The 12,454-nt window shown below is 41.6% G+C and overlaps 1 protein-coding gene across 1 annotated transcript in view; it reads left to right on the top strand.

Moving 5' to 3' along the window:
- Positions 1-6,596: 6,596 nt before the first annotated feature.
- Positions 6,597-12,454, top strand: part of PMFBP1 (polyamine modulated factor 1 binding protein 1) — a 49,812-nt gene continuing 43,954 nt past the window's right edge. The window contains exons 1-2 of the mRNA XM_057710817.1: positions 6,597-6,608; positions 12,011-12,166. Of these exons, the coding sequence (XP_057566800.1) occupies positions 6,597-6,608; positions 12,011-12,166 (168 nt within the window). The remainder of the gene's footprint in view (positions 6,609-12,010; positions 12,167-12,454) is intronic.

Genomic DNA, 12,454 nt, shown 5'->3' with positions numbered 1-12,454 from the left:
AAATAGAAACTCAGTAGACACCAGCATAACCAAGTGACCAAGGTCAATATCATTGGTAATAAGACATACTGACAGTGTGTAAGATGCTAACACTGGGGAAGTTGAGAAAAGGGTATATAGGAACTCTCTGTGCTATGTTTGCAACTTTTCTGGAAATCTAACATTATTTCAGAAAGGTCCATATGTTCCTGTTTTTTCACCAGAGTCAACAACTGTTACCTTTGTAGAGATACAAAGCAAATTACAAAAAGCCATAATAAAGGCAGATTGTGTTGTTTTAAAAGGTGAATAGATAAAGTGCCATAGGAGTCTGAGGGGTTACGTATCTGGCAAGCCTGCTATGAGGATTATTGTTCTCTTATGTTTAGAATAGTACCTGACATATAGTAGCTGCCACACAAGTGTTCATTAGTTCACGTGGTTGGAAGGAAGATGACAGAAATGGCTATGGAGCTGGGTCTTGAAAGTGTATGGTTTTTGGAGAGACAGAAAGAAAATACCTCATTTTTTAAAAAGAAAGATACTGAGAAATCAGGTGGGAGAGTTTTCAGTTGATCCTTATGGCAACCAAGATTAGAGGAGTGTGTACTTCAAAAGAGGAAATTTTACTAAATGGCATGGGAATAATGACAGTGGCAGTAGGAGGACTAAGTATGCTGCTCTCTTCCCCACCCTGGATCTTCCTACTCCATACATCAAGTGGGGAAAGAGAAAGAGTGAATGCAACGAGCGGATTGTATGAAGAGAAAACCAAGTCAAATCAAAGAAAAGAAAGGGGCATTTGAGAAAAATGTTTGTAGGGTCAACGAGTTGGTCCACAATGAAACAGGGGTTCCAAAATGTATAGTAGAAGCAGCTAGTGGAGGTACTAGAAATGGAGAGTGAGTCGTAAAGACTTCTCTTGGAGGGGACTGTAATTAAGGGTACTTTATCCATTTGCATTAGATCTAGCTGCATAAAACAGAGAAAATCCAAAACTACAGTGACTTAATATAGAAGTCACTTATGATAGAAATTGCTCTCCCTGCCTGTCCGGTGGTTAGGACTCCACAATTCCACTGCAGGGGGCACGGGTTCAATCCCTGGTCAGGGAATCCCGTGTGCCGCGTGGTTTGGCAATAAATAAATAAGTAAATAAACAAGCAAATAAGTAAGTAAGAAATTGCCCTCTCTCTCCCTCTCCAGGGCTGGCATGGTGGTTCCATACCATCAGAGACCTAGGATCTATCTCTATGAACAGCACGTCATGTTCCAAATGGTTGCTGGAGCACCAGCCACTAAATCAGCATTCCAAACAATCAGAAAGGAAGAAGGAGCAAAGAGCTGTACACTACTCTTTCTCAATCCTCTTTCCAGGATTTCCAGGAAGTTCCCACATGTTTCCTCTTACATCTTACTGGCCGAAACTTAGACACATAGCCATGCTTGGCTACCAGAGAAGCTGGGATAGGTAGTCTTTTAGGTAAGTACATAGACACCCCAATAAAATTATAGTTCTGTTACTGTGAAAGATTAAAAGTATGGGTATTGAAATAGGCAACTGACAGCCTTTGTGAGAAGTACCAAAAGAGATAGCCATGGGGAGAGATTTTCACCTGCAGCAGTGAGTCTGATAAATCCTGGACACATTCTCTTGTTCCTTCAAGACCCTTATTTCTTCTGCCATTCCAAAGTCTCCTTTAGGAAGACCCAACTGGCCCTGCTTCCTCTCCAGAATTTCCTCAGTCCCAGGGTTGGACTATGACCCAGTCAGTAACCTTGGTATCAGGTTCCGATCACTAAGTTATGGTGCAGAACCACAAACCCTGGCAAAACCATCCCCTCCTACTGCCTCCCACTATCAGATATGCACTACATGACCAGGGGTTTTTTTCTTTTTGAACTGGATTTGGATCCAAAGAAGTAGACTGTTCATGCCAGGCCTCCACACAGTATGGTTCTGTCCATGCATTCTTGGCAGAAGTAATTTATTGTACAAGGAACATCCTGTCAATTCATGGTGTTCACATATTTTTAAATGGAAGAAACATTGAACATCCTTTCATCATTTCAATAATTAAGACACCCTAGGACTCATCACCCTTTTTTCATTGATAGGAGGTGGAACATTGGAGAAAAATCTAAAACCTAGCAAAAGTAAAGGAAAGACTCATGGCTAAGTATAGGTAAACCTGTTAATTTTGATTAACCCCCAAGGGTAGCTTTAACTTTAAACTAAATAGCATCTCTTTCTGTGAAAACCTAGAAACATGTTTTAGATGAGAAAAAAAGGTCCTTGATATTCTAACATCTAGGTCATGAAGGAAAAGGAACAGATGGTGTGACTTTAACGCCAGTAGTCCATCCATATACCCAAGCAGTTACCAGTTCCCTGGGGAGAGAGCTAGCATCAGTAATCTGTGATGATGGCATTTGTGTAACCTTATGAAGGTAGATGGTGTATGAAGTACTAACATGTGTTTCCCACCCTGCTCCCACTCAACCTGTGTCTCACTGAACTTGTTCACTTGTGCCTTTTTCCTTCCTCCCCACCCTCCCAAATAAACAAAGACTCTCTGAGTTAAGAAAGAGGAAGGAGAGAGAATTTGAACATAAGTAAGAGAATTTGACCCTGGTGAGATCAATGAAATGGGCAAAAATGGGGAAAACAAAAGAAACCCAGGTAGATTTAGCAAGCCAGGGGCAGAAAGGACTTTTGACCAATACCAGGAATCGGGGATAGGAAAGTAAACAAGATCTTAAGGTCCTATCCCCTTCCTCTCAACACCTTCCCAGAGAATGTTGGAAATGATGGTAGAGCAGGTCCAAGAGGAGAGGGCCTGAGACCAGTCTCGTGTGTGTGTGTGTGTGTGTGTGTGTATGTGTGTGTGTGTGTGTGTGTGTGTGTGTCTTTCTGCATTAGGAGCTTCCTCAGAGGATGAAAAAGGGCCAGAAGACCCAAGCCTACAGTTAAGATGAAGATGCAGTCTATACAGCCTGATGTCCAGGACACAGACATCTCAGCACCCTCCAGCTGGGAGAGATACCCATGACCATGGACCAGAAGCCACCCCTAATGCCAGGATACAAGCTAGGGCCCCAGAACTTAGGCACTCTGGAGAGACCTAAATAGGTGGAAGGAATCATGAACTGCTTCATTTTTAACCTAAAATGATGGCGATTTCTCAGAAATAGCTAAGATTCTGTCTTCTGCCATTTGGTAGAAATGGGGTTTAACGAAGAGGTTGAGTAATAGAAAAATAGTTGCCTTTTCTTTGCCTACCTGAATTCATACCTGCTACACGTGAGATGCAGTGTTAGGTGTTTCCTGGGAATTTGTCAAGTGCTCTGTGTGGAGGCTGAGGCCAACTGCAGAGGCACAAAACACCACTAGATCCCCTGACCGAGTTTTTGTTTTCATTACAATTGTTTTTTTTCCCCTGGTCACAATTGTCACCAAAAAGGAGCCTGCTAGAGAGACAGATGGCAGAACTTTCGAATACAAAAAGAGTAGTTCCCTGGGCAGATGCAACAGAATTGGAGATGCTGGTGGAGAAGATGAGGCACAAGAATGTGAAGGTCTCAACAGTGAGGCTGGAGACAGCACCGCAGAAGATGTAGAGTCAGAGGTTGAGAAGAGAGAAGACATTCAGGTCCTGGGCCCAGAGATCAGTATCCACGGATCAGGTAGGGAACCCCTCCCTCTGTGATGAGTTCTCTTCTCTACAAAATATTTGTCCAGCCACACTCCTCAGAGGGCATTGTGGAGGTTCCACATTTGAGGCTCCCTCAAAGCACTCTTCCTTATCCATCTGGCAAACATTATTGTTGGATGCTTCGAAAATTTATCATATAACCCTTCCCTTGTTTTCATCATAAACACTTCCAAATCGCCCACTGCTGTTGTTAATGACTCACAGGATCCCCACATCTCCTTCATGGAACACAATTCAGCTCTCTATTTTTCCTCTGACTTGTTTTACTTACTAAATATATTCTCATGCGAATACAAGAGCCTGTGCCTGCCACTTTTCCTTCCAAATGCTCTTGGCCCTTGCAAGGATAGCTGTGTAACTACATAGTAGGTGAAACCATCATTTTTCTGTCTTTAGGACAAGATTTCATTGGATTTTTTTCTTTATAAATTTATTTTATTTATTTATTGGCTGTGTTGGGTCTTCGTTGCTGCACAAGGGCTTTCTCTAGTTGCTGCGAGCGGGGGCTACTCTTCATTGTAGTGAGCGGGCTCCTCATTGTAGTGGCTTCTCTTGTTGTGGAGCACAGGCTCTAGGCGTGTGGGCTTCAATAGTTGTGGCTCACAGACTCGAGAGCACAGGCTCAATAGTTGTGGCGCACAGGCTTAGTTGCTCCATGGCATGTGGAATCTTCCCAGAGCAGGGCTCAAACCCATGTCCCCTGCATTGGCAGGTGGATTCTTAACCACTACGCCACCTAGGAAGTCCAAGATCTCATTGGATTTAAGAATCGTCTCCTGACTGTCCAGTAAGTGTTCTCCTCTAGAGATATATTATTTTCAAGGATATGTTTACTCTATTCCAACTTTCATGTGATGCTTGGGTTGGGTTCACAATTCCTGTTAAAGAAGAATGTCCATCAAGGTAGAACACTGAACCAGCAAAGTTTAGAGCTAGGAAAGAAAAGAGTCGTTTAGTACAACTCTTCAGTTTACAGAGGGAGAAACAAAGGCTTGGAGAGGTGAGTGCCTTTCCCAAGGCTACTCCTTGACTTAGGTGCTGAATCAGGATTAGCAGCTGACTAGCCTAGAGACCTGTTCAGTGTCCTTTTAGGTCATGCTATTTTTAATCTTCTCATTTGCCTAACACTGTAGAGTAAATGTTTGTGTCCCCTCAAAATTCATGGGTTGAAATCCTAACCACCCAGGTGATAGTGTTAGGAGGTGGGGTCTTTGGGAGGTGATTAGGTCATGAGGATGGAGCTGTCATGAATGGGATTAGTGCCCTAATAAAAAAGACCCCAGAGGTCTCCCTTGTCCTTTCCACCATGTGAATTTACAGCAAAAAAAGCAACAGCCATCTCTGAAGTGGGTTCTCCCCAAACACCTAATCTGCTGGCAACTGGATGGTGAACTTAACTTCCAGAACTGTGAGAAAAAAAAATTTCTGTTGTTTGTAAGATATACAGTCTGTGATATTTTGTTTCAGCAGCCCAACCAGCTAGGAAATCCTGCGTGGAAGTGATTTGTAACGTTCACCAGTATTTCCTCTTGGGGGTAAAAGAAGAAGGTAGGCATAGCCGTATAACTTGTTTTGGCCAACGAAATGTCAGCAGAATTGAAGTGTGTCACTTCTACTTTAAGAACCTGTATGTGATTCACCTAGTTCCCTTTCTGCTGCCATGGCAACAGGCAACATACTAGATGATAGGGGTTTTACCAGCTGAGGACAATAAAGAGCAGAGCCCCAGCTGACTCATAAAGGACATGTAGCACAAGTGAAAAATAACCTTCATGGTTTTAAGTCACTGAGATTTGTGGGTTATTTGTTACTGCAACATCACCTAGCCTCTCCCTACTGGGTAAGCCCGAGCTACATCACCATTCCCATGATGCATCTCTCTGCATGAAGACGTAAGAGGGTAAACAATGCAGCACATTGGAATCCAACCCCATAAAACGTTCCAAATTCTCACCAGCATTCTTTCTTCCTCTTGGCTTATATTAGGGGTGGGATATGTGGTTCATTACAAAGAATGAGTATTTTGATAGCTTCTCATTCTTGGAACTATTCTGCAGGTAAGTGCTTGGTGGAAATTTCCTCTAGTCAGAGTTTAAAACATAATGAATTAGATTGTTTTAATAAGTACAGTGCATTATGACCTCAAATGCATCATCCTATACTTACATATGTACATGTGCACAAATCTTTGGTTTTCCTGGAGACTTTTTATTTAGATAATTCTCAGCACTTTACAAGTTTCCTAACTTTACAAGTGCCAACATTACAGTAACTTGATGCTGCAAAAAAATCACATCAAATATTTCCAAATTAATAGTTAGAAATTAATGGAAGGGAAGTTCCCCATGGAGTAGTAAGAACCTGCCTGAACTTGGGTAAATCACTTAAGCTCTCTGGGCTTCAGTTTCCTTCTCTGTAAAACAGGGAAAGTAATAGTATCTACCTACCAGTGTTATCATAAGAATGAAGTTGGTGTGCATGTCCCATTTGGTTCATAATTAGTACCTAATGTTAACTATATTTGAGCCATAGAATACTTAGAAATCTAGAAAGTAAAATCATTTCAGACCTTTTACTTTCCAAGAAGGATGAGTTCAGAAACTATTTAGCCTACCAAGTGGTGATTTTTTGGGAAAAGATGTAAAACCCCGGTCCTGTTTTTCTAGCAAAGGCTTTAACAGACTTTTGAAAATACAAACAGATGAGTAGGCAAGTAGGTATTAATAACAGTTTGGAAATTTTTCCAAACTCCCTGCTCAGAGCACACATCCAGGTGGGGAAATCTTTAAAGGGCCAGACTCATTTATGCTTTTTCCATCTTATATTCTTGGACTTTTTCAGGTTTATAACAAAGCTCAGAAAATGCTAAAACTTAAAGGAGAATTGAGAGGTGCCAAGGAAATGAAAGATGAGGTAAGCTTCTTTCTCCTCTATATACATAGAGTTGAAACTTTGTTACAAGGGACATCTTTTCAAGTTTCATGATTCAAAATTCCAATAATAAGCATCCCAAAATATCACAGACAGGCTGGGCAGTGAAGCATAATATTGAAGAGCCCAGACTGGAGGTAGGTGGGTCTGGGTCCGTATCTAATAGCAGTGTGATATTGGGCATGTTACTTAACCTCTCAGAGTTTCCTTTGCCTTACCTAGAAAATATGAATAATGAGCACCTATTTCAAAGGCTTGCTGTGAGGATTAAGTAAGATACTGCATGTAAAACGCCAGCACTTGGGACTTAAGCACTTATTAAATATTGTTACCAACATTTTCTCTGGAATGATATGGAAGTGACGTGCTCTAATGAGTCTAATATTTGGTCAAACGGTGTTTATGTATTCCCTAACTTGTTCCAGAAAGGACTTGAGGGGGATGTTTTGGTTAGTATAGGGTTGTCCCACGTGATATATGCTTTTTAACAGACCTCCTACCAAGAGGTCAGCAGCTTCTGAAAGAGGTGTTTCAGCTCCTTTTCTGCTGAATTACTAGTGGGAGCCATTCAGGATTCACTGAAAGTCCTGCAGGGAACAAGAATCTGATATGGATTTTCCAAAAGGGTGTGTCTTCATTTAGCTGATATCTTTGCGTTACCTTCGCTGTGCCAGGCATTGTTCTAGGGCCTGGGGATAAATTAGTGGCCAATATAGACAAAGACCCCTGTTCTTGTGGTGCTTACTTTCTAGTGAAATAATTTCCCGAAGGATATGATGGAGAAAAGTATGTGACAATTGCCCAAGTGCCAATAAGAATTGGTCCATATTCCAAAGGAGGTAGACCCCTGCCATATGCCATGTGTGTCCTAAGCCATATACTTACACAGTGTGCCAATTTTTAAAGAATTTAGAACACAATAAAATATACTCAGTCTTCACTATATGAACATAATTGGCTCCAAAATTTTTGCTCACAGGCAAACCTTGGGTAAGTGCCCATTAATTCCCATCGTAAGTAAAAAAAAACTAATGTTTTTATAGATGGAAAACAAACCCAAGAATCAGGTTAGTAATATCAATAACAATGTTTGAAATTGCTGTAGATAACTTTAAACTCTATTATTACACAAGTAAACTGTAAAAATTCCTGTAGCAATGTTAAGTTATAAGATTTCCTGCTTTTTAAAACATAACTCTCACTATAAACTGATATATTTTGAACGGTAGTGGTGGTTGAAGGTGGTTTTCCATTGTTTTTGAAGATTTGTCCTTATCCTCACAAAGATAATTTCCCAAAGATGATGACCTTTATGGTATTGCTGGTGGACTCCAGAATTACTCTGGAAACTGCCACCCAGGCTTTCTTGTTCAAGTGCCAAATCCCGGGAAATGCTGCCGTCTTGGACCTTTGTAATGCACCTGGGGCCTGAGAGTGCTACTGATGACAAGCTTCAGGTTAACATCAGCTCCTCCCAAGAAGAAGCATGAGACTATCTGTCAATACTTTGAAGCCTAGAGCAAAATTTCTTCCCATCTTTTGAAATATATGTTCGAGAAGGCATGCTCTTTGAAAGAAGACCCATTTAACCAATACAGAAAATTTGCTTCAGTAAATAAGCTATTTTTCAATAACTATCATGCGTATGGTAGCAGCTGCAGCATCAGCACTCACCATTTTGCCTGTGGTTGGCTGTGCTGATGTCACGTGCCTTCAAATAAAGTGACCAGGTTCCAACCCCACATAACCAAAACTGGGTACAGGCACACTTCATTTTATTGAGCTTCACTTTATTGCACTCTGCAAATATTACGTTTTTTACAAATTGAAGATGTGTGGCAACCCTACTTCAAACAAGTCTATCGACACCATTTTTTTAAATAGCATTTGCTCACTTTGTGTCTCTGAGTCACATTTTAGTAATGCTCACAATATTTCAAACGTTTTCATTATTATATTTGTTATGGTGACCTGTGTTTAGTGATCTTTTTTAAAAATTTTTATTGGAATATAGTTGCTTTACAATGAAGATCAGTGATCTTTGATGTTATCTTTGCAAAAAGATTGCGACTCACTAAAGGTTCAGATGACGGTTAGCATTTTTTAGCAGTAAAGTATTTTTAGATTAAGGTATGTACTTTTTTTAGGTATAATACTTTTGCAAACTTAATAGACTATAGTATAGTGTAAACAACTTCTACATGTACTGGGAAACCAAAAAATTTGTGCGACTTGATTTACTGTGATATTTGCTTTAGCTCAATGGTCTGGAACCACACCCACAATATCTTCAAGGTATGCCTGTATCTAAGTGCATGGCTTATGTAAGTGAAACTCACCTAGCAGTGGAGGCTTGTGATTCTGGCCGTTGTTAATGACTTCAGATCTAGGATAGGATCAGATGGTGCCTGAGGGTCAGCATTAGACTCTCAGTTCATCTCACGCCCCAGTACTAGTTACAGAGCTTTGATTGATGAAATGTCAGATTAAATCAATTCCTACTGCATATTGATGCTCAAAAGGCATCTGCCTGAAATTTAGCGTTCATAAAGTAGATAGGATTAGAAATAGTGTATTGTGACCTCTGTGCATGATATTAGCAAGAAATTAAGTTTACTGGAACCTCAGAAACACTTGCCTTTATGGGGTTCTGAGATGAGCACCACCCTCTTGTTACAACTACCTACAGTAAAAATAATACATGGTTCATGGAAATCACTTTAGTCCTCTCCCAGCGTTTTCACTCCTGTTCTGATGAATAAAAAAAACCCTGTGTAATTGGCCTTTAGGAGTGAATGGTTAGGTTCTGATTTCAAAAGCAAATTTCATTTGACATCCAGCAAAATACATTTGTTTTTCAACTGGTTTAGGGCATCCTCAAAGAAAGTATTATTTATTCCAAACCTCTTGTTTTATGAACAAAGAAATTGCCTCAGAGACTGAGTCAATGCTAATGTCCAAATTAGATGAGATCATCTACATTAAAGATCCAATTCTGAAGCCCTGGTGGTGCAACAGAATTGGGCTAGTGGGCCTTCTTCTCAGAGGACATCTAAAACTGGAAAGAGTGGGGAGTTTTTAATTGGCCTGAGAGAGAGGCCATTGAGGTTTTAATATGGAGAGGCTCAAGTTGTATATCATTGGTACTTTGTTTTTAAGCCCTCAGTGTGCCAGTCTTCACATGCAACAATCTGGTGACAGGTCCTCACCTTAGGATGAATGTATTCAGCATCAAGGCAAGAGTATAGGGCATTTGGCACTTCCATAAGCAGGCATTGTACCTAATCTGCTCACAGATGCCAAAGAGAGATAGTCCTGTGGCAAGAGGGGAGGGGATCCCTAGGACCCCACTCCCCAGTGAGTCTCCATACTCTATTCTCAGTGTGGCAGCCATGAGAAAAGGGATTTAAAGCACTAGAATCAAACTGCTTCTCCTTGTCAGGTCAAGGATTTTGTTTTCTAGTTAAACAGTTTCTGTACACCATTTTTTTAGCCTCTCTACACATATTCTCTTAAGAGAGTCCCTAGTAATGGTCTTAATGGTAATTACATGCTTGGGGCAGTTGACATCCGCTGTTATTTTTCTGAAAGTGTAGAACAAGGGACAGGAGCAGGAGAAGAAGAGGGAGAGTTTTGAGATAATGAAATCCTTTTAATGACAGAGCCATGCCGTTAACCTAATTAAACTGTAAAGTGGTAAAAAAAAAAAAAAATCCAGGTACTAAATGGAAATGAAGGAATAAATCAGCTGAGACAGCAGCACTTCTGGGAAACCTTCTGAATTCCGAATACTCTGACATTGCAATGTCCGATTCTCGTGGTTATTCTCTGCCCCCCCCCTCCCGGCCTTGTACAGAGGTCTCTTAAAGTGACCTGTCCAGTAAGGCTTGATTTATGATGTCCATATCAGGTCTCCAGCTCCCCTGGGAGTGTGCGTTACGTAGCTCATATATTTAAGAAGCCAGCACAATCATGGGATATGGTGGCAGAGCACGGGCTCAGGGTCGGGAAGCAGAACTCTCCTCATTCTGCTGCTAACCAGCTATGGAATCTTGGGCAGCCACTTGGATCACTTTGCCATTTCTGTGCACTCATGGCTTCTCTGTGCTTTTGCACCTGCAACTCTATAAGAATTGCCCTTGGGCTTTTGGGATCCCTTCGCTCATAAGAGCAGAAAGCTGGAAGTCCTTGGGAAACTTACACTCCATGGAGCCGCCCTTAGCCATCAACTGGCTGACGCTGAGGCTGACAGCCCAACTTTGATTGCATCTAATAGGGACAGACTCTGAGGTGTAACTTACACACTGGAGTTTCCTGTGGAATTAGGCTGAAGCCACTCCCACAAAACTTTGTCTGAAATCATGCCTTTGCTTAGTTTCTGCCTCTTCCCTGTCCTGCTTCCCCCACGTCCTTGCTGATTTCTCTTGGGAGTGTTTCTTTAATAGATGCCATGAATCCTCACCTGCGAGCCTGCTCTGGGTAATTTAACATAAGCAGGCACCTACTATAAAAGCACCAGCCTTGGTTCCAACATCTAAAACTCGGAGGTGGTAGTGCTGTCCTCAAGAGTGTTACAAAAAGTTTGCCCAGTGATAGGACTAAAGCACTGGACAGGTTCACAGAGGGCTTCTTGCTAATTTCTTTTTACACCGTTGTCACCCACACCACTGGGAGTGGAAGGTGACATCCTGTGTGACAGAGCACCCACCCTCTTCCCACAGCCATACACCCCCAACCCCGCCCAAGCTGCTATGCTCCACATTCTCTGTTTTGATCTTGATCACCAATTTCCATCTGACCCAACAGTAATTAGCAAGTCTTTTTCACTTATAATCAAAGACAGGGATCTTATGCAATCAGCCCAGGGATTTTACTTTTATTCCCATTGGTGTATGTCTCCAAAGAAAAGCACTAGGTTTATAGGTGAGGGAGGTCTTTGGTTTAGTGGGTAGAAGGGAAAGTTAAGAGACTTTTCAGAAACCACATCAACTCCATCACTGATTCACAATAGTCTTGACAAGTCCATTTGACATCTCACTGTGTTCATCTCATCAGTGGAAGGGCCATTAATATTTATAGACAGTCCACTAGGTGCCTGGAATTATCCTAGGCACTGACTTCCTCTTGAAAAGCAGAGGAAGTGTCTGTGATGCACCCACGGCAGTGGGTGAAGATTAATTAATGTAAATAAGTAATTGAATAATGCAGAGCACTCAGACACCTCGCGAATGGATACTGTGTAAACGTTTTACAGGGTGAGTAATAACAGCTAAGGGTTGATGGACAAATCTGCAGCAAATTTAAAGTCTCTGTCAACCGGTGAACGAAAGTAAGCATTTTCTTGATCGCTCATAATTGATGCTTTTGTTTTTCTGACTGTTGAGGCGGGGGAGAGAGACAGAGGAGTGAACAACCTGAAGAGCAAGCTCTTGAGCCTGCAAGCTGACATCAAGAATCTACATGATGTCTGCAAGAGACAGGGGAAAACCTTGCAGGAGAATCAGCTCTGTGTGGAGGAGACAATGATGAACAGCAGCCATGTAAGGGATTCAACATCCGCTTGCCACCTATGTTCCCTCCACCTCCACCTCTGCCCCCTTGGGCAGGTACAATAGTAGAAAGTTCTTCCACTGGTCATTCAAGAGCATTTATTGAGCAAGCAATGAGAAAGAATTAAATGCACACACCGTAACACACACACACACACACACACACACACACATACACACACCCATCCCTGTCCTCAGGATTTTTCAATCTAGCTATCTCCAAGGTCATCTACATCTGAGCCTCTGTCTTTTCCTTATCTGGGCTTTCACACCTGGATT

The sequence above is a fragment of the Hippopotamus amphibius genome, chromosome 16, assembly GCF_030028045.1.
Source record: "Hippopotamus amphibius kiboko isolate mHipAmp2 chromosome 16, mHipAmp2.hap2, whole genome shotgun sequence".
NCBI classification, from domain to species: Eukaryota; Metazoa; Chordata; class Mammalia; order Artiodactyla; family Hippopotamidae; genus Hippopotamus; species Hippopotamus amphibius.
This window is presented reverse-complemented; position numbering and strand designations above follow the sequence as displayed.